Here is a 20,293-nt window from a genome sequence, read left to right as displayed (position 1 = left end):
ACATTTGTACCCACGCTTTCCCACTCATGGCAGGCTCAGTGCGGCAGGTGATAGAGGGTTAAGTGACTTGCCCAGAGTCACAAGGAGTTGCCTGTGCCGGGAATCGAACTCAGTTCCTCAGTTCCCCAGGACCAAAGTCCACCACCCTAACCACTAGGCCACTCCTCCAATAAGTGGGAAAAAATTTGGTTTATGATTTTCTAAATATATGTTTCTCACTCCTGGATTGCTTGGTCTATAAACATTTTAAATATCCCATTGCATGACAGTTTTTATTTTTATTTTTTTAATCATTATTTTTTTTAGTTTTTTAACATTCTCAAGGGGCATGGATGATCAACACAGCTGTGTCTAGTTTTTATTATGAGCTTAATTAGACACACTTTGCATTTCCCCCACACAGAGGTGCATCTGAGAAGTGGCTGATTCAACATCTAGTGAAAGTTAGTACAGCTCAACCAGCTTTGTGGTGGCATTGTTTAATTTTTCCTGACTTGAGACCAAACCTGAGTTTCTTCTGCTGTTCAGTGGAGTCTGTTAATACTGTATGCTGGTCAGATATCATGCTGCCAATTGGAAATGAAACAGCCAACTTTGCCGAACGTAACATTGCAATCTCATTGGAGTTCTCAGTCATAAAAACCTTTTTCAAGTCCCCATCAAATCCTGGCTGCAGGGGGTCAATTTTCAATAAGCCGCTAAGCAAAAAGAGCTAATTTAATGATTCTATAAGATTATCTTTTGCTGATGAGCCTGCAGCTGACAATTCTCTTAAATTTTGTCTGCTTAGATATAGGCCAGCCATTTGTGTGGCCAGAGTTGTCTGGCTATTGAACCAATGAATGCTGAAAATACAGTAGAATAAACCTTCTTAAAATGGAGAACACCAGTGAGTGACCAGGCTCATTAAATATCCATGAAAAGTTGTAGAGCATGTGACTAATTTGCGGGTCTGATATCCCTGCTGTTCTGTTAGGGGTAAGTTCCTCGCAGTAGTGGCTCTGCCAAGTCTATAGCCTTCAAGATAGTGGGGACCAGGGTGAAGAGGTGGTTAGGTAAACAAAGGGTAATTTTAAGAGGGCACATGTACTTTTAGCAGTAAAATACACACTCATTTTGGCAGAATTTTAATCATTTGTATGTGTAAATGTCCTCTTATAAGTTACCAAACAGCAAATACTTTGCCCATGGGCGCGCACAGGAATGGAGTTTGAGAGGAGCATGTAAATATGCAAATACGATTCTATATATCGTGCCTTAATTTCCATGCAGAAATCAAAGTGTATTCTACAACAATGCACATAAAGTAATTGGTTAACTAGCTAATCAGTGCTGTTAATTGGATGTTAAGCAATTATCAGCACTAATTGGCATTAATTAACATTTACACACAAAGTGTATTTTGTAACATGGTGCCTGTAAATACCAAGCTGCATAGTTGAAAAGGGGGTGTGGTTACGGGCGCTGAATAGGTGGGTTATGGGCACTTCTAAAATCTATGCGCATTATTATAGAATACACCCACTCTGCGTCTAATTTAGGCATCGGGATTTACGCCAAGCAAACCATGGCCTAATTGGACGAGACAAAATTTGGTCACGTGGAGAGGTGCTCTGCGTATTCTATATACCGCACAGAAATTAAAGCCTATTACAATTAGGCATACTTTAGAGAATACATATATAGAATCTAGCCTGTAGATTATAAAATGTGCAGGGTACTTGATAAATATTGGTGCCTAGCACAAATCTCTGCACCTGCCAGTTACGCTCGTGTTTTATAAAGACGAGTATTTTAACTAGGCCCCCCCTCTTTTAAATTTATTTTTATTATGAGTATTTTAACTAGGCCCCCCCCTCCTTTTTTTTAAATTATTTTATTTAGGACAGCAATAAGTCATGTCTTCCAGGATCCATAAAACTATAACAATAACAAGCAACCAGCGTCATAGTATGTCAAACAGAAACACTTTCCAGACAATATTCAAAATGAAGTAACTGGCCGCGAATGGCCACTGACCGGTTAAATCATTTGTTCGTGGTATCCAGTCATTTTCAATGGTACTTAACTGGTCATCCTTGCTGAAAATGACCAGTTAGCGCTGAATTCAAAGGCGGCTAACTTGTGGGCGTTTGATGAGCGGAGTCAGCTTAAGTGCTGATATTCAGCCCCTCATCATATAAGAAAATAGCTTAAATCGGGCCACATAAATAGCAGTTCTGTCTTTAAGAGGTTTGGCTTATGCGGTGAGGGGCTGAATATTGACGTAATCAGCTAGTGTTAGCCAGCTCAGTCAAACCTACATATTCAATGCCGAAGCCCATACAGGGCCCAGCATTGAATATCTGGGAATAACCCCACTGTCTGAATATCAACTGGATTATATTTCTTAAATTACCACAAGAACCTTAATTACAACTTTTATTATTTGACAGTATTTTAGTTTTTATTTCCCCCCCCCCCCCCCCCCCCCCCATATAATTAACCTTCAACTCCTTTCATGGTTAGAGATCTTATCTTGATATCCAGAGGTTGACGGTTCTAATCCCACTTCTGCTCCTTGTGATCCTGGGCAAGTCACTTAACCCTCCATTGCCTCAGGTACAAACTTAGATTGTGAGCCCTCTAGGGACAGAGAAATACCCAGAGTACCTGAATGTAACTCACCTTGAGCTACTACTGAAAAAGGCGTGAAGAAAATCCAAATAAAAATATCCCCGACCCTTTCAACTTCAAAACCATTTGCCAGCCACCACAGGTGCACATTTCTCCAGGACTGACAGCCTTCATGAATTCTCCCACCCCCACCACACCACCATACACCCTTTACTGCCTACTTTTCTTCCCCCTCCCTCCTCCCCAGCACTCTTGTCCAGTAACTAGGAGCCCCTTTGTAAGATTATCCTCAATATGTGTTGATGATTTCTCTCAGCTTTATATTTATGATTGCAAATTATTTTATATATTGTGAACCACTGCGAATTTTGCACTAACAGCAATAAATAATAAGATGGGGACCTGTCAAGTATTACATTTCAGTGGCCCCGTAATGAAAACAGACTGCATTTCATCTTAAAGGTCCCTGGGGCCTAGCGTCATATTGAAGTGTGCTTTTCTATTTTCAAAGCAAGTTGACAGTCTCCATTAAAGGCAAATCCTTCATATTCCAGTTTTATTTTAAAAGTAACATGCTCCTTTCAGGATATAATTACTCTGCAAACTGATATTTTAGGGGCCCTCTTACTAAGCCGCATAGGCGCCTATGCGCACCCAATGTGCACCAATTCGGAACTACTGCCCAGCTACTGCGTGGCCTTGGCGGTAATTTCAATTTTTATGCACATCCAGTAAGCGTACTGGAAAATTTCCGGCGCGCGGCACTAACCAGTCAGTAATCGGCAGTGCGCGTGCACTGTCGATTACTGCCCAGTTAATGCATAAGACCTTACTGCTAAGTCAATGCGTGGTGGTAAAGTCTCAGGCCCAAAATGGATGCCCCAATTTAAAGTTTGCCGCATGTCCATTTTTGGCCCAAAAAAAGGCCATTTTGCAGGTGCGCTGTAAAATGGACCTGTGTGCGTCCAATACACGCGTCTACACCAGCGCAGGCCATTTTTCAGTGCAGCTTAGTAAAAGGACCCCTTAATCTTGATTTAAATTGCCATGATATTTTTATTTGGACTTTGCTGACACCTTTTTCAGTAGTAACCCGAGGTGAGTTATATTCACATACACATTGAGCCCGATAATCACCAGCATTAAACTTGAATATTCAATACCAGGCCGTTTCCAGTGACCGGCATTGAATATTTGGGTTTATTTTCTCCGCTAAAAAGTTAACTGGCTATGCTGAAACTACACTAACCGGTTAACTTTTTAGTTGGTAAAAATAGGCCTGCTATTTAAGTGGCCTATTTTGACTACTCAACATAGCCGGTTTGACACTCAATATCTGTGCCTAACCAGCTATGTCACTCAATATAGCCAGTTAGATGCTAGGCTCTAACTGGGATATTCAGCGGGAGATAACAGGTTATCTCCCACAGAATATCCACAATTAGGTACTTAAATGCTATTTAGTCGGCCAGGAACCATTCCTGGCCAGTTGAATAGTTGTGAACATTGGGGAGTAAGTATTTCCCCATTCCTTGAGGGCTTGCAATCTAACCCCCCTGTTTACTAAGCCGCATGAATGGGCTGTGTTGGTATTAGTGCACGGCAGCCGCCAACGCAGTTTAGTGAACTGGGGGGTAAGTTTGTACCTGAGCCAATAGAGGGTTAATGGGCCGATGATCAGAAGCAAACGCAGGCGCTAGAGGCTGTTAGCGCCATACTAGCACCTGCGTTTGCTACTGCCCCATGATCAGAGCCCCCAAGCACGTGAAACAACATGCTTGCGACTCTGAATGGAACTAGCATGCAAATGCATGCAAAACAGGGCTCTTAGTGCAAATAGCATGCAAATGCACACTAAACCTATTCATTCCCAATGATCAGCGACCAGCATGCCAAGGATTGGCTCGCTGGCTGCAGCAAACCCTACGCTAGCTCGGAGCTGGCGTTAGGGTTTGCAGACCATTGGGTAGGAATGGTGAGCCCTGTCCAGCATGCATTTGCATGCTAGCAGGCCCCCATTCCCCCCAATGAAGCAACCCCCCGCAGGAACTGACGACCCGACGACCCCCCCCCCCCCCGACACAGGTTCAAGGGGAGCTGGAGATCCGGTGGGTCTCCAGCCCCCCTAACCCCCCCCCCCCCCCAGCATTGGCAAGAAGTCCCTGGTGGCCCAGTGGGCCACGGTCAATCCCTCCACACCCCCTACCTTGGGTTGGAGGAGGGAGGTAGCCTCCCTCCTCTTCCTTCGGCGCCGCCTGCAAAATGTTGGCGCCCAGCCCTTCCCAGTGTATCCTGGGATGCGCTGGGCGGGGCTTCACACCATATAAGGGAGAAACTCCCTTATATGGTGTGTTCTGGCGCTATTTTTAGAGTGCTGTTTGGAACAGCGTGGGGCTTTTGATCATCTTCCCTTAAGTGACTTGCCCAAAATCACAAGGAGCAGCAGCAGGATTTGAACCTGGTTTCCCTGTTTGTCAGCCCAATGCTCTAGCCACTAGGCTATAAATTGGCTACCAGTTAGGTATAAGAATATACCCAGAAGTCTGGCCACATCAATTACAACTTTTCCGACCTTGATTGAGTCCAAAGCCTCATCCAAAATCTTGTATATTTCATCTCTGTGTATTTCAGTAGTGAAGTCTTGTTTTGAGTTCTGTTGAGATGACACAGTCTTTCCTTTTCTCGAGCTGCCTGGAGATACTTTTCACAAATTAAGGATTTTCTTCACCTTATCATTCCTTCTTTTCAAGGTGTCCCTGCATCGCAAAATACATGAATGGTCCTTTAACTTTGCAGTACTCTCAAACTTCCAACACTTCTGTTTACTAGCAACAAAATATTTTTCACTCTGGGCAAAATTTTAAAATGACAAACCCGCTGCCCCACCCCCCTCCAACACCACCACTACCCCCGGCAATCAAAGCGTACAGTACTCAGTTTTACCTTTCAAATAGTAATGTATTTACAATGCAGTAAAGTCAAAATTGTCGTTCGTTGCACACCTAAGAGTTCTACTCTCTAGGCAGGTAGTTGGCTCATCTGCCTCTTCTGAAAACCCTGAAACACTAGTCTGCAAAACTTCAAAATGTCCCAGGAAAAAGCTATGGAAGCCTAGAACTGCTCTCACCATGAACTGTCATACAGTGGTGGAAATAAGTATTTGATCCCTTGCTGATTTTGTAAGTTTGCCCACTGACAAAGACATGAGCAGCCCATAATTGAAGGGTAGGTTATTGGTAACAGTGAGAGATAGCACATCACAAATTAAATCCGGAAAATCACATTGTGGAAAGTATATGAATTTATTTGCATTCTGCAGAGGGAAATAAGTATTTAATCCCTCTGGCAAACAAGACCTAATACTTGGTGGCAAAACCCTTGTTGGCAAGCACAGCGGTCAGACGTCTTCTGTAGTTGATGATGAGGTTTGCACACATGTCAGGAGGAATTTTGGTCCACTCCTCTTTGCAGATCATCTCTAAATCATTAAGAGTTCTGGGCTGTCGCTTGGCAACTCGCAGCTTCAGCTCCCTCCATAAGTTTTCAATGGGATTAAGGTCTGGTGACTGGCTAGGCCACTCCATGACCCTAATGTGCTTCTTCCTGAGCCACTCCTTTGTTGCCTTGGCTGTATGTTTTGGGTCATTGTCGTGCTGGAAGACCCAGCCACGACCCATTTTTAAGGCCCTGGCGGAGGGAAGGAGGTTGTCACTCAGAATTGTACGGTACATGGCCCCATCCATTCTCCCATTGATGCGGTGAAGTAGTCCTGTGCCCTTAGCAGAGAAACACCCCCAAAACATAACATTTCCACCTCCATGCTTGACAGTGGGGACGGTGTTCTTTGGGTCATAGGCAGCATTTCTCTTCCTCCAAACACGGCGAGTTGAGTTCATGCCAAAGAGCTCAATTTTTGTCTCATCTGACCACAGCACCTTCTCCCAATCACTCTCGGCATCATCCAGGTGTTCACTGGCAAACTTCAGACGGGCCGTCACATGTGCCTTCCGGAGCAGGGGGACCTTGCGGGCACTGCAGGATTGCAATCCGTTATGTCGTAATGTGTTACCAATGGTTTTCGTGGTGACAGTGGTCCCAGCTGCCTTGAGATCATTGACAAGTTCCCCCCTTGTAGTTGTAGGCTGATTTCTAACCTTCCTCATGATCAAGGATACCCCACGAGGTGAGATTTTGCGTGGAGCCCCAGATCTTTGTCGATTGACAGTCATTTTGTACTTCTTCCATTTTCTTACTATGGCACCAACAGTTGTCTCCTTCTCGCCCAGCGTCTTACTGATGGTTTTGTAGCCCATTCCAGCCTTGTGCAGGTGTATGATCTTGTCCCTGACATCCTTAGACAGCTCCTTGCTCTTGGCCATTTTGTAGAGGTTAGAGTCTGACTGATTCACTGAGTCTGTGGACAGGTGTCTTTCATACAGGTGACCATTGCCGACAGCTGTCTGTCATGCAGGTAACGAGTTGATTTGGAGCATCTACCTGGTCTGTAGGGGCCAGATCTCTTACTGGTTGGTGGGGGATCAAATACTTATTTCCCTCTGCAGAATGCAAATAAATTCATATACTTTCCACAATGTGATTTTCCGGATTTAATTTGTGATGTGCTATCTCTCACTGTTACCAATAACCTACCCTTCAATTATGGGCTGCTCATGTCTTTGTCAGTGGGCAAACTTACAAAATCAGCAAGGGATCAAATACTTATTTCCACCACTGTATGGGTTTAAGCATATGGCCTATATGATATGCCAGAAATCTATCTGCCCCCACACAGATTTTCTGAACCAACTTGACAAATCAAACTAATTTGAACAACTTTTTGTTGCTACTGTTCATTTTTCTTTGTCCACTCCTGTCCTGGGCTGAGAACCAGAGAAGCCAGTTCAAATCTCATTGTGTCTCCTTGTGGTCTTGGGCAAAACACTTAACCCTCCATTGCCTCGGGTAGAAGCTTAGTGGTCCAAGTTCATCCTTATACTGGTCTTTCCTGTGCACTAAGGCCATTTTTACCACTACTGAAAAATGGCTGCTTTTCCATGATAATGGCAACATTAGCACACAGCCATTAAAAAAAATTAGAGTGTGAGCCAGGATTAGACTGAGAGTACTCTGGACCCCCGGGCACTGAGTCTATTCTGAGCCCCCCCGCCATGCTGCTGCCGCGGCCACCAGTTCCCCCACTATGCTGCCTCCATCCCACCATGTTGCCGTTGCTGTGGCTTCTTTGGGGGCAGGAAATAAAGCCCCTCTTTCCTGCCCATCTGCTGCCCCTACTCTGCCTGGTGCGGCGCCGTGTTTACAAATTGGCTGCCAAGACGTCTCACAGTAGTCTCAGCAGCCATTTTGTAAACACAGAGGTGCAACCAGGGAGAATACTGGCAGCGGCCACGAGACCTCCCGTGGGGGCTGCAGTGTGCAGTGGCGGACAACCGGGCAGAGCCTCTGGGCCCTCAGGCACTACCCTGTTGCCCAAATGGTCAGTCCATCCCTGGCATGAGCCCTTACTGACACCTATTTCCCTATGAGGCTAAAGCTGCTAGGGCTCTTCAGCCCTAGAGAAAAGGCAGCTGAGGGGAGATATGATAGAGGTCTATAAAATAATGAGTGGAGTTGAACAGGTAGATGTGAAGCGTCTGTTTACGCTTTCCAAAAATACTAGGACTTTGGGGCATGCGATGAAGCTACAATGTAGTAAATTTAAAACGAATCACAGAAAATGTTTCTTCACGCAACATGTAATTAAACTCTGGAATTCGTTGCCAGAGAATGTGGTAAAGGCGGTTAGCTTAGCGGAGTTTAAAAAAGGTTTGGACGGCTTCCTAAAGGAAAAGTCCATAAACCATTATTACATGGACTTGGGGAAAATCCACTATTTCTGGGATAAGCAGTATAAAATGTTTTGTACTTTTTTGGGATCTTGCCAGGTATTTGTGACCTGGATTGACCACTGTTGGAAACAGGATGCTGGGCTTGATGGACCTTTGGTCTTTCCCAGTATGGCAATACTTGAACTTATATTTGTAGGCAATAAGGGCTCACGGTGCATGAATCAGTTAGCTCACAGTAACACAGACACACTAACTGATTAGTGCACAAACGCCCACTTTTCATCCCCCAGACGTCCCCTCCAAGAAAAATGTAAAAATATTTTTTAGTGCATAGTTTCCGCGTGTACATTCGGAACTTACTGCAGGACGCCTGAGCGCAACCTGTGGTGAGCCCTTGTAAGCTGCAGAGACCAGGAAATTCCTACTGTACCTGAATGTAACTCACCTTGAGCTACTGCTGAAAGTGGCTTTGGTGGTAAATGTTAATGTGCTTGCGTGAAGAAGGTCCCCAGTTCAGTAACAAAACCTGGCCTTCTCAAGGGAGGGAGATCCTGCAGGGGGCTTTTCACGCTCCAGCATACATTTTTAAATATCACACAGGGGGTTGTGCTGGGAGAAATCCCCCCCCCCCCCCCCCTTCACACAACTTTATGTAAAAAGTGAGATGGAGGGGGGAGGTTGGCTGCCCTACAGTCTTTTATTTTTATTTTTTTTTTACTTAATCTGGTTAATACTTATTTGCAGCACTAATCAGCTCAGATTAACAAGAGATCCCAGCTGCATAAATTTAGCCAGTCTATTTTTGAGAAGCTGAATTTAGTCGAGCTGAAAATGTATCCAGACAGCTGGTTTTATAACTCACTCAGCAGGTACAGGCAACTATAGGAATGATAAATGACCTCTTTCCCTGCAAAAAACAGGACTTCCTACATAGAGATCGATATAAAACTGATAACCCAATTTCCAATCGGTATAAAACTGATCATCCAGTTTCTACAGGGACGTCTTTTTTGAAAGCTAAAACACGCACAGTTGTCCCTTTGAAAGTGTCCTGCCCCTTCTCTCTGAACGGTGAGAAATAAATAGCTGTTCTTGGTCCACTGTGGACTGCGGCCCTGCAGTGATAATTGAAAGCAGCTCTTTAAAGCCATTAAGACGAGCTGACCTTTTCCAGCCAACCACCAGCTAATCCTATCAAACTCTATTAATTGGAGTCTTGTTCGTGTTTTGAGGGATTAGCTGAGACTTCCTGGATTCGTGCCTCCCCTAGTTTGAAGTTAATTGTGCCTTCATTGTCCAGGCTTTGGCATCAGCAGCCACTGTCGTAAAGGGAATAATTCTGATCGCGGATGCCTCCTTTTAGGATGCGTGGTGAGCACCTGTTCTAGACGACACCTGAGTGCCCAGATTCCATTACAGAATAGTAGCGTAACCCAGTATGGGTACACCTTACATTTACACACCCGCGGTTATATCAGCCATAGACCTGATGTGACTGCATGTGCCCAAAAGTTATAGAAACTTACTGTATTCTGTTAGTTGTGTATGTAAGTGGCAACCCTGTCCATGCTCCGCACTTGCCCCTTCCATGCTCCACCCATATTCTGCCCATGCCCTTCCCATGCTCTACCTATGCCCCACCCACATGAACACTCCCCCTTGCATTTATATGCTATGCCACTTACATGCACCCTTATAGAATAATGCTTAGGTGTTTTGCTGCTACTTAAACGCATAAGTGTTCACTTACCCGTGAAAGTGACTATAGTCAGTACACTTACGTTCTTAAGTGGTGTGTAAACGTGGGCACCCTGTTATAGAATTGACCTTATAGCAGGCCTCTCCCCTGAGCACACAGCTCCTCAGTCCCAAATCCACAAGAAATATCTTGATTTCTCCCACACCATATCTCCATGCCACTAAAGTTGGGCGTAGTTTGTAGAATATACTTAGCAGCCCTTCTTGTGACTAAAATTTAGGCGCACCCATTTAGGCCACCTAAAACCAGACCTAAATAGCTGTGCCTAACTTAAGCACAGTTCGGATGTATTCCATAATAGTGTGCATAGTTTTTTTAAACGCCCAAGACCTGACCATTCCATGGCTGTGGCCACACCCCTTTTTGGCTGTATGCGTTAGAATTTACGCACACCATGCTATATCATACCCCTAGAAAATTGTGTGCATAAATTCTAATTAAAGCCAATTAGTGCCATTAATTGGTTGTTAAGTACCAATTATTGGCACTGATTGGTTTGCTAATCAATTAAATTGTGCGCGCAATTTGGCCTTGTGGCCAAATTAGCATGCACAGCTTAAGGCACCATTTATAGAATTTGGGAGATAGTACACACGCTTGAAGACATTTGCTCCAGAATTGGAAGTTTTTGGCTGCCCATCCCTATTAAATAACATTTTTCAGGGAAAAAATATGAAAAGGATGATTTTTCTGGCAAATGTGCTCTCAATACTATGCTTGGTTTGAACAAGTGGTAGGCCTCTACTTTTGAAAGATCACATCAGTCTGTTTTGCAGGTGTCTTCTCTCCAACTGAAGTCTTGAATGATGTTAACGTCACCCAAACTGCAGAAACTTCACATATTTTCCATTGTGGTTAAAATCTGTTTTTTCCCCCCTCTCTGAATTTTCACAGCGCCGTCTCGGAGATGCAGCCAAGAAAGCTGTTGGCAAACTAACAACAAGAACAGTCAAGAAAGGAGATAAGGTAAGAGCAGAAACAGTGAGAGAGGTCTGTTTTGTCCTCATTTGACTTAACTGCAAATAATAGCATGTTACATCTGTATTCTGTACTCTCTGACCTTGCATACAAATCCATGTTGTTCCAGTGTCCAGAAGGTACATACAGGGTTGACTTTGTTAAAGAACTGTTATAAATATAACTTTAAAGATAGTCCAAATAATATTCAAAATTTAATTAATCGCACTAGCATCACTAGCGCTACTTAACTGGCAGCTGATTTCTTTAACAACGTAAAGCTTTCTACAAAAATGAAAAAAAAAATGGATCGATGAAGATTTGCACATCACTGCTTTTGAAAGTTTGACAAGCACTGTTGATGCTGTGAAGTCTGATGATCCTTCATACAAAACACCTAACTAGAAAGAATAAAATATGGAGAGTGTGGTAAAATCTGGTGATAGATGCTTAGAGATGATATTCACTCTGCTTTTACATTGCATTTAAATAAATAACTGCCTGGGACCAAATTGTGTGTATTATATAAGTCCCTGCAGGAAAACAGTTTTTGTTTGTCCATTCTATTGGATGTGTCTAAAGTTAGGCATGAAAATGACAAGCTAGTATTCCATAAAAACAGTTCCACACGGAACTATGGCCACCATTTACTGAATCCACCCCTTAGCCTTATCTCTAAATTTTTGGACTTCTTTTGCTTCATACATTTCTGTATGAAGCAAAAGATTGGCCTGGATTGGCCGCTGTCGTGGACAGGATGCTGGGCTCGATGGACCCTTGGTCTTTTCCTAGTGTGGCATTACTTATGTACTTAATACATTAGAACGTTAATGCTGAAAAAAATGCAGGGTCATGCATTTGGGCTGCAAAATCCCAAGGGATTTACGGGGTGAAGAAAGTGCATGAAAGAGGAGCAGGACTCAGGTGTGATTGTATGTGATGATCTTAAGGTGGTCAAACAGGTAGAAAAGGCGACAGTGAAAGCTAGAAGGATGCTTCGATGCATAGGGAAAGGAATGGCAGTAGAAAAAAGGAGACGATGATGCCCCTGCATAAGACGCTGGTGAGACCTCATCTATATAAATAAATCCCACCTCAAACGTTCTGAAGCTCACTCCAAGGCACTGAAGCATTGAACTCCTGTAGACTTCGTAGGCTAGGCTATCAGGACCACTCACCCTCACTCATAGACCCGCCCTCAGCCACGCCCCATATGTACATAAAACGCTACCTCAACGTTCTGAAGACAAAACCGGATGAGGCCATCTGCACACTCCCTCACGGGTTCGTTAGTTCATGGTGGTGAAGCCATGAAACTCACCATGTCTGTGTTCCCCGCCTTCGCGTCAAACGTCATGACGTCGAGGGCGCAACACAGACGGACATCAACACACCAGCCCCCACCCACCCACCTCTCACTCCCTCTATCCCTCCCACTTCAAGGCCCGTCACGCCCCTAACAACCACTTACACACCCCCCTTCCCTGCGATCCCAACATGCCCCCTCCGCATCACTGCCCCCCTGGACCCCCCCCCCCCCCCCGCCGCGACCCTCTGCACACCACCCCTCCCTCCCAACCCTCCCCCCCCCCGAACCCTTCCCCTACCTCCGCTAACGCCAACGAACTTCTCCTCTCACCTGCGGGGCCTGGCTTCACGAAGGAGCATCTGATGGAGCTTCACGATGGAGCGTCAACAGACGCTCCATCAACAGGGAACGCCCCGCAGCCCTGAAAACAACTTCACCCCGCTCAGCACAGGTACGCAGAGGCTTCGGGCCATGCCTTCCAGAGCCAAAGGTGGCGTCCAAAGGGTCGCGCCTCGGGGGGGGGGGGGGCAGGCAGCAACGCAAAGGGAGGGGGCTGCAATCGGAGGCAGGAGGGAGTCCAAAACTTGGTGGGAGGGCCGTGAAGGTTCAATTGCCAGCGACGGCGTTTGCAACTTGGGATGGAGGGGGGGCCTTGCTAGCGCCCGTTTCATTGCATTTTGAAACAGGCCTTCTTTACTAGTTTAGAATATTGTGTACAATTCTGGAGACCGCACCTTCAAAAAGATATAAACAGGATAGAGTTGGTCCAGAGGGTGGCTACTAAAATGATCAATGGTCTTCATCATAAAGCATATGGGGACAGACTTAAAGATCTCAATGTATACTTTGTTGTGGTGTAGCTACGGATGGGCCTGGGTGGGCACAGACCCACCCATTCTTGTCTCAGGGCCACCCAGCGGCGGAACCCCACATCAAAATCTATCCTCCGCGGCATCCTGGCATCTGCCTGCCCGTCGCTGAACCCCGTCCCTCCCTGGTGTACCTTACAGGTGTCCCCGGCACCTCTAGTGATTTAATTATTGCTGCCTGCACCGGCTCTACAGGCTTTCATCGGCCAGGTCCTGCCCTCGCTTTCATCATTTCCTGTCTGGCGGGACCTAGCTGACGGAAGCCTGCTGAGCCGGCGCAGGCAGCAATAATTAAATCACTTCAGGCACGGGGGATGCCTGTAAGCTACGCCAGGGAGGGACGGGATTCAGTGAGGGGCGGGCAGATGCCGGGATGCCGCGGAGGACAGATGTTAATGTGAGGTGCCACTGCTACCCAGGCCCACCCGTACCTACGCCACTGCAAAGTATACATTGAGATCTTTAAGTCTGTCCCCATATGCTTTATGATGAAGACCGTTGACCATTTCAGTAGCCACCCTCTGGACCAATACCATCCTGGTTATATCTTTTTGAAGGTGCAGTCTCCAGAATTGTACACAGTATTCTAAATGAGGTCTCACCAGAGTCTTATGCGGAATTCTTTGCTAAAGAATGTAGTTAAAGCAGTTTGCTTAGCGGGGTTTAAAAAAGGTTTGGATAGCTTCCTAAAAGAAAAGTCCATAAGCCATTATTAAGATGGACTTGGTAAAATCCACTGCTTATTTCTAGGATAAGCAGCATAAAATGTATTGTACTGTTTCAGGATCTTACCAGATACTTGTAACCTGGATTGGCCATTGTTGGAAACAGGATTCTGGGCTTGATGGACCTTTGGTCCGTCCCAGTATGGCAATATTTATGTTCTTATGATATCAACAAGGAAGAGACTGCTTGCCTGGCAGTATAACCACCAGGATGTTAAGCGATAAGACAGCTGCAGGGGAAGTGGCATGAGAGCCGCATTTAATTTAAAGAAACACAAGAACCGCCCTGTCATTCATCACGTTGTTCCACTGGGTTTGTCTGCATAAAATACTGACTATACACTTTCACTGCTGGAGCAGCTACATTTATCTTGCTGTGGTTTTAGATGCCCTTGGCTCTGTGCTTCGCTTTTGCTAAGAACGCCACATAATTTTAGAAAGAACGGTTTTAAGTGAAGAAGAAAAGGTACTTATGTTTTTTCTAGGACATCCAATCCATGCAGAAAATGTGTAGGTATTTCATTTTTCTTTCTGCGTTCTGTGAAGTTGCTCTTATTGCATAACAGTATTAACCATGAAGGTTTATGAGGGAAGCCATAAAATGTAAACATAAGAACAGAACATGACAGCAGAAGAAGACCATACAGCTTCTCCACTCTGTCTGTTCACACCAGCCTGCTCAAGCCTGTCCTCTCCCTCTGAGATCCTCTGTGCTTGCCCCCTGCTTTCCTAATTCAGACATAGTTCTCATCTCCACCACTTCCACAGGGAGGCCATACCATGCATCACCACCCTTTCCGTGAAGAAATATTTCCTTAGATTACTCCAGAGTCTATTCCCTTTCACCTTCATCCTATGCCCACTCTCTTCCCCCTCCCCACAGACACATCTTCCTATTTCTTTCTTTCTTTTTTATTTTCAGAGATACTTTTACTGACCACACAACAAAGAACAAAAGTAGGCCCGGCCCCTGAACACTTACATCTTGTCAGAGCTTAATTTCTGTGGAGAACATAGGAGCCAGCTCTGTGGGTGCTGAGCACCCCAATATTGAGCAGGCCCCTTCATTATAGCCAGAGAAGAGTAATTTGTATTGTATTTGGCTTCCCCCAATCATTTTGAAATGATAGAGCCTATGGAGGAGAGCAGCCTGGAACCCAGTCCCTCCCTTCCAGGCAGCCCGTAGGGAAGAAAAGAGGGGATGAGAACAGCTATTGTACCGTCTGATCCAGCCCCTCTTCTCCAGTCGCTCACCTCTGGCTCAGCCCTGCTCATGACATAACAATCCCACTTCTCTTTTTGTCTACAAATTAAGCTGTATACATGGAAATGTTTAAATGTGTCTGTCATATCGCTACAATTTCGTCTTTCCTTCAGGATGTTCATGTTTAGATCTTTAAGTCTATCCCCATACACTTTATGACAGAGACCACAGACCATTTTAAGAACCACACAGTAACGGAATTCAAGCATGTGTGGGACAGGCATAAAGGAATCCTGTCCAGAAGGAATGGATCCACAGAAGCTTAGCTGAAATTGGGTGGCGGGGGGAAGAGGGGTTGGTGGTTGAGAGGCTAGGATGGGGGAGGGCAGACTTATACGGGGTCTGTGCCAGAGCCGGTGATGGGAGGCGGGACTGGTGGTTGGGAGGCGGGAAATACTGCTGCACAGACTTATACGGTCTGTGCCCTGAAAAAGACAGGTACAAATCAAGGTAAGGTATACACATATGAGTTTATCGTGGGCAGACTAGATGGACCGTGCAGGTCTTTTTCTGCCGTCATCTACTATGTTACTATGTTACCACCTTCTGAACTGATTGCAACTGCTTTATACACTTTTAAAGGTGCAGTCTCCAGAACTGCAGAGGGTACTCCAAATGAGGTCCTACTATCACCTCTTTTTTCATGCTGGCCATTCCTCTCTCTATCCCAGCAGTCGCCAATCTTTCTGCAGCCACATTTTCAATTTGTGCAGCTGCAGAAACCATGTGACCACCCCCCCACCCCCAAGTGGCACAGGACAATGAGTGCTTGCCCACATTGTGACCCCAAATGTGGATTTCAAGACCTCCATTTGAGGTCATGACCCATAGCTCAGAAAACTGTGCTCTATGCTCCAAAGAATCCTTCTGTCTTTTGCCATCGCTTTACCTTCCTTTTGACCACCTTAAGATCATCAGATACAATCATCCCTACAACGCACTTCTGTTTCATGCAAAGAACAACTTCACCCCTATACTGCGCCACTCCCTTGCATTTTTGCAGCCCAAATGCATGACTTTGTATTTTCTAGTATTAAATCTTACCTACTAAATTCTAGACCATTTCTGGAACTTCTCTAGATCCCACCTCATCTTTTCCACACCTTCCAAGATGGCCACTCTCTTATAGGTTTTGGTGTTATCTATGAAAAGGTAAATGTAGCCTGATATTAGAGCAGTGGGCTGGGAACCAAGGGAGCCAGGATTCAAATCCCACAGTTGCATCTTACGAGACTGGGAGACTGGGCTCTAAATGGCAGATGACGTTTAATGTGAGCAAGTGCAAAGTGATGCATGTGGGAAAGAGGAACCTGAATTATAGCTACGTCATGCAAGGTTCCACGTTAGGAGTCACGGACCAAGAAAGGGATCTAGGTGTCGTCGTTGATGATACGTTGAAACCTTCTGCTCAGTGTGCTGCTGCGGCTAAGAAAGCAACTAGAATGTTAGGTGTATTATTAGGAAAGGAATGGAAAACAAAAATGAGGATGTTATATAATGCCTTTGTATCGCTCCATGGTGCGACCGCACCTCGACTATTGTGTTCAATTCTGGTCGCCGCCTCTCAAAAAAGATATAGTGGAATTAGAAAAGGTGCAGAGAGGGGCAACGAAAACGATAAAGGGAATGGGACGACTTCCCTATGAGAAAAGGCTAAAGTGGCTAGGGCTGTTCAGCTTGGAGAAAAGGCGGCTGAGGGGAGATATGATAGAGGTCTATAAAATAATGAGTGGAGTTGAATGGGTAGATGTGAAGCATCTGTTTACGCTTTCCAAAAATACTAGGACTAGGGTGCATGCGATGAAGCTACAATGTAGTAAATTTTAAACGAATTGGAGAAAATGTTTCCTCACTCAACGTGTAATTAAACTCTGGAATTCGTTGCCAGGGAATGTGGTAAAGGCGGTTAGCTTAGCGCAGTTTAAAAAAGGTTTGGATGGCTTCGTAAAGGAAAAGTCCATAGACCATTATTAAATGAACTTGGGGAAAATCCAGAGCCTTTATTCAAAGCGGAGGTCAACAGAAATAGATAAGTATGCTAGACCCAACACAGGCTTACATCCTGGTTCATCTTTTGCAGTTATGGAATACTAGCACTTATGTTTATATTTATTGCTGCTTGATATACCATCTTTCACAAACAAAGCGGTTTACAATCAAAAGTAATATAATGTCAGAAAAGAACTACAAATCCAACAGGAAAGAAAGGCAGAGGAAACGCAATGTAACAGGAGAGAAAAGAGAAGCTACAGCTCGAGCAAGCATCCACTTCGCCCTAACATCTGGGACGGCCTGGGTAAAGAGGAATTTTATTTATTTATTTATTTGTGACATTTATATCCCACATTATCCCAAACAAGTTTGTGTTCAGTGTGGCTTACAGTAAACAGTATAGGCAGTGCTTTTTTTGTAGAAAAAAAGGTGCCGGTACTCATTATGGGCGGGGTCACCACATATGGCTTCACCCCTATGATAGCTACACCCACATTAACCACACCCCCTATACCAGCCATGGCGCATATAAACAGACATCATTGAAAATATTATAGTACTATAGGAGAAAAAAATAACGTGATTTTTTTTCATGATAAATAATCTCTGTAAGCTCTTACAGCTCCAGTATACCCAGTTCAAAATAAGACAAATTCCAAACGCTAAAATGAAAATAAAATGATTTCTTTCTACCTTTGTTGTCTGGTGACTGTTTTCTTTCCATATTGGTCCCAGTCTGTGATTCTGCTTTCCTTTGTTTTCGCTTCACTCTTCTGTGCCATTTGTCATTTTTGTCTCCTTTTTCTTTGCTTTCTTCAATATTTTTCAGGCTCTCTCTCTGTCCAGATTTAATTCATTCCTTCTATCCATTCTTTAATTTCCTTCATCTACCTGTGGCTTTTCATCTTTTCCTCACCCTTGTTCTCCCCATGCCCCTTCCTCTTATTCTCCAGTCTTTCTCTATTCCCCTTTTCCATCCAGCAGCTCTGCTTTCTCTCCCCATCCTTCCAGTGTCTCCCCTATTTCTTTCTGCATTCTTCCATCCAGCGTCTTCCCTCTTTCTCTCCCCATCTTTCCGTTTTCCCTCTCTCTCCATCTGTTTTTCCCCCTCTCTCTCTCCCCATCCTTCCATCTGTTTTCCCCCTCTCTTTTCCCATCCTTCCATCTGTTTTCCCCCTCTCTTTTCCCATCCTTCCATCTGTTTTCCCTCTCTCTCCCCAATCCTTACATCTGTTTTTCCCCTCTCTCCCCAATCCTTCCATCTGTTTTTCCCTCTCTCTCCCCATCCTTCCATCTGTTTTCCCTCTCTCTCTTCCCATCCTTCCATCTGTTTTCCCTCTCTCTTTCCCCATCCTTCCATCTGTTTTCCCTCTCTCTTTCCCCATCCTTCCATCTGTTTTTCCACTCTCTCCCCAATCCTTCCATCTGTTTTCCCCTCTCTCCCCAATCCTTCCCTCTGTTGTTTTCCCTCTTCCACTCTCTCCCCAATCCTTCCCTCTGTTGTTTTCCCTCTCTCCCCAATCCTTCCCTCTGTTGGTTTCCCTCTTTCTCTCTCTCCCCAATCCTTCCCTCTGTTGTTTTCCCTCTTTCTCTCTCTCCCCAATCCTTCCCTCTGTTGGTTTCCCTCTTCCTCTCTCTCCCCAATCCTTCCCTCTGTTGGTTTCCCTCTTCCTCTCTCTCCCCAATCCTTCCCTCTGTTGGTTTCCCTCTTTCTCTCTCTCCCCAATCCTTCCCTCTGTTGTTTTCCCTCCCTCTCTCTCTCTCTCCCCCCAATCCTTCCCTCTGTTGTTTCCCCTCTTTCTCTCTCTCCCCAATCCTTCCCTCTGTTGGTTTCCCTCTTTCTCTCTCTCCCCAATCCTTCCCTCTGTTGTTTTCCCTCTCTCTCTCCCCAATCCTTCCCTCTGTTGGTTTCCCTCTTTCTCTCTCTCCCCAATCCTTCCTCTGTTGGTTTCCCTCTTTCTCTCTCTCCCCCCCAATCCTTCCCTCTGTTGGTTTCCCTCTTTCTCTTTCTCCCCCCAATCCTTCCCTCTGTTGGTTTCCCTCTTTCTCTCTCTCCCCCCAATCCTTCCCTCTGTTGGTTTCCCTCTCCCTGCCAAGTTTCCCACGAACGGCGCGAAGTCGCGACGCACGCAGCACCAGCCCCTATTTCTGGCCGCTGCTGCTTCTCCTGTTGTTGAGCAGCAGCGGCCGCTACACAAAGAAAAAGAAGATTAAAAAAAAAATTTGAAACCTGGCTGAAACGCGGCACCCCGGCATTATAGACAGCCATTAGGCATTGGCTGTTGCCCCGCAGCTGCTCCTCCTCTTGCCTCTACGTCACTGCCCCTGGAAGAAGACCCCGGAGGAGCGCAGTGATGTAGAGGCAAGAGGAGGAGCGGCTGCGGGGCAACAGCCAATGCCTAATGGCTGTCTACAGTGCCGGGGTGCCGCGTTTCAGCCAGGTTTGAAGTTTTTTAAAAAATCTTTTTCTTTGTGTAGCGGCCGCTGCTGCTCAACAGGAGAAGCAGCAGTGGCCGGAAATGGGGGCTGGCACTGCGACTGCCTGCGGGACATGGACTCACTGGGCGGGGGGAGCAACAAAAAAAAGGTGCCGGTACGCCGTACCGTTGCGTACCGGCACAAAAAAAGCACTGAGTATAGGATACATAACAAAGATACATAATGCATAAATAAGTAGTTTGTTGTAAGAATCCAATTTTACATTACAGTATCATAAACATACTGGGATAACTATGGATGTTTAACATTTAGAAAATCTATTATGAATGAGAAATTGTACATGAAGCAAAGAGAAAGTTAATGGTAAATAGAATAATAACTAATTCAGGTAATAATTAATTGTTTGAGATATGGTTGTTCTTCCTGAGGGTTGTTTGAATAGGAACGATTTGAGGATTTTGCGGAATCTAGTATATTCCTGTATATTTCTTATTTTGAGTGGTAAGGAGTTCCACCA

General features: G+C 45.1%; 1 protein-coding gene across 3 annotated transcripts in view; it reads left to right on the top strand.

The window, feature by feature from the left end:
- RNF130 (ring finger protein 130) overlaps positions 1-20,293 on the top strand; it is a 288,762-nt gene that overhangs the window by 163,672 nt on the left and 104,797 nt on the right. For all 3 annotated transcript variants that reach the window (XM_030213323.1, XM_030213322.1, XM_030213325.1), the window contains one exon: positions 11,116-11,187. In XM_030213323.1, the coding sequence (XP_030069183.1) occupies positions 11,116-11,187 (72 nt within the window). The remainder of the gene's footprint in view (positions 1-11,115; positions 11,188-20,293) is intronic.

The sequence above is a fragment of the Microcaecilia unicolor genome, chromosome 8 (assembly GCF_901765095.1).
Source record: "Microcaecilia unicolor chromosome 8, aMicUni1.1, whole genome shotgun sequence".
In the NCBI taxonomy this organism is placed as follows: Eukaryota; Metazoa; Chordata; class Amphibia; order Gymnophiona; family Siphonopidae; genus Microcaecilia; species Microcaecilia unicolor.
The sequence above is the reverse complement of the archived record's forward strand: the minus strand, read 5'-3'. Positions and strand labels throughout refer to the sequence as shown.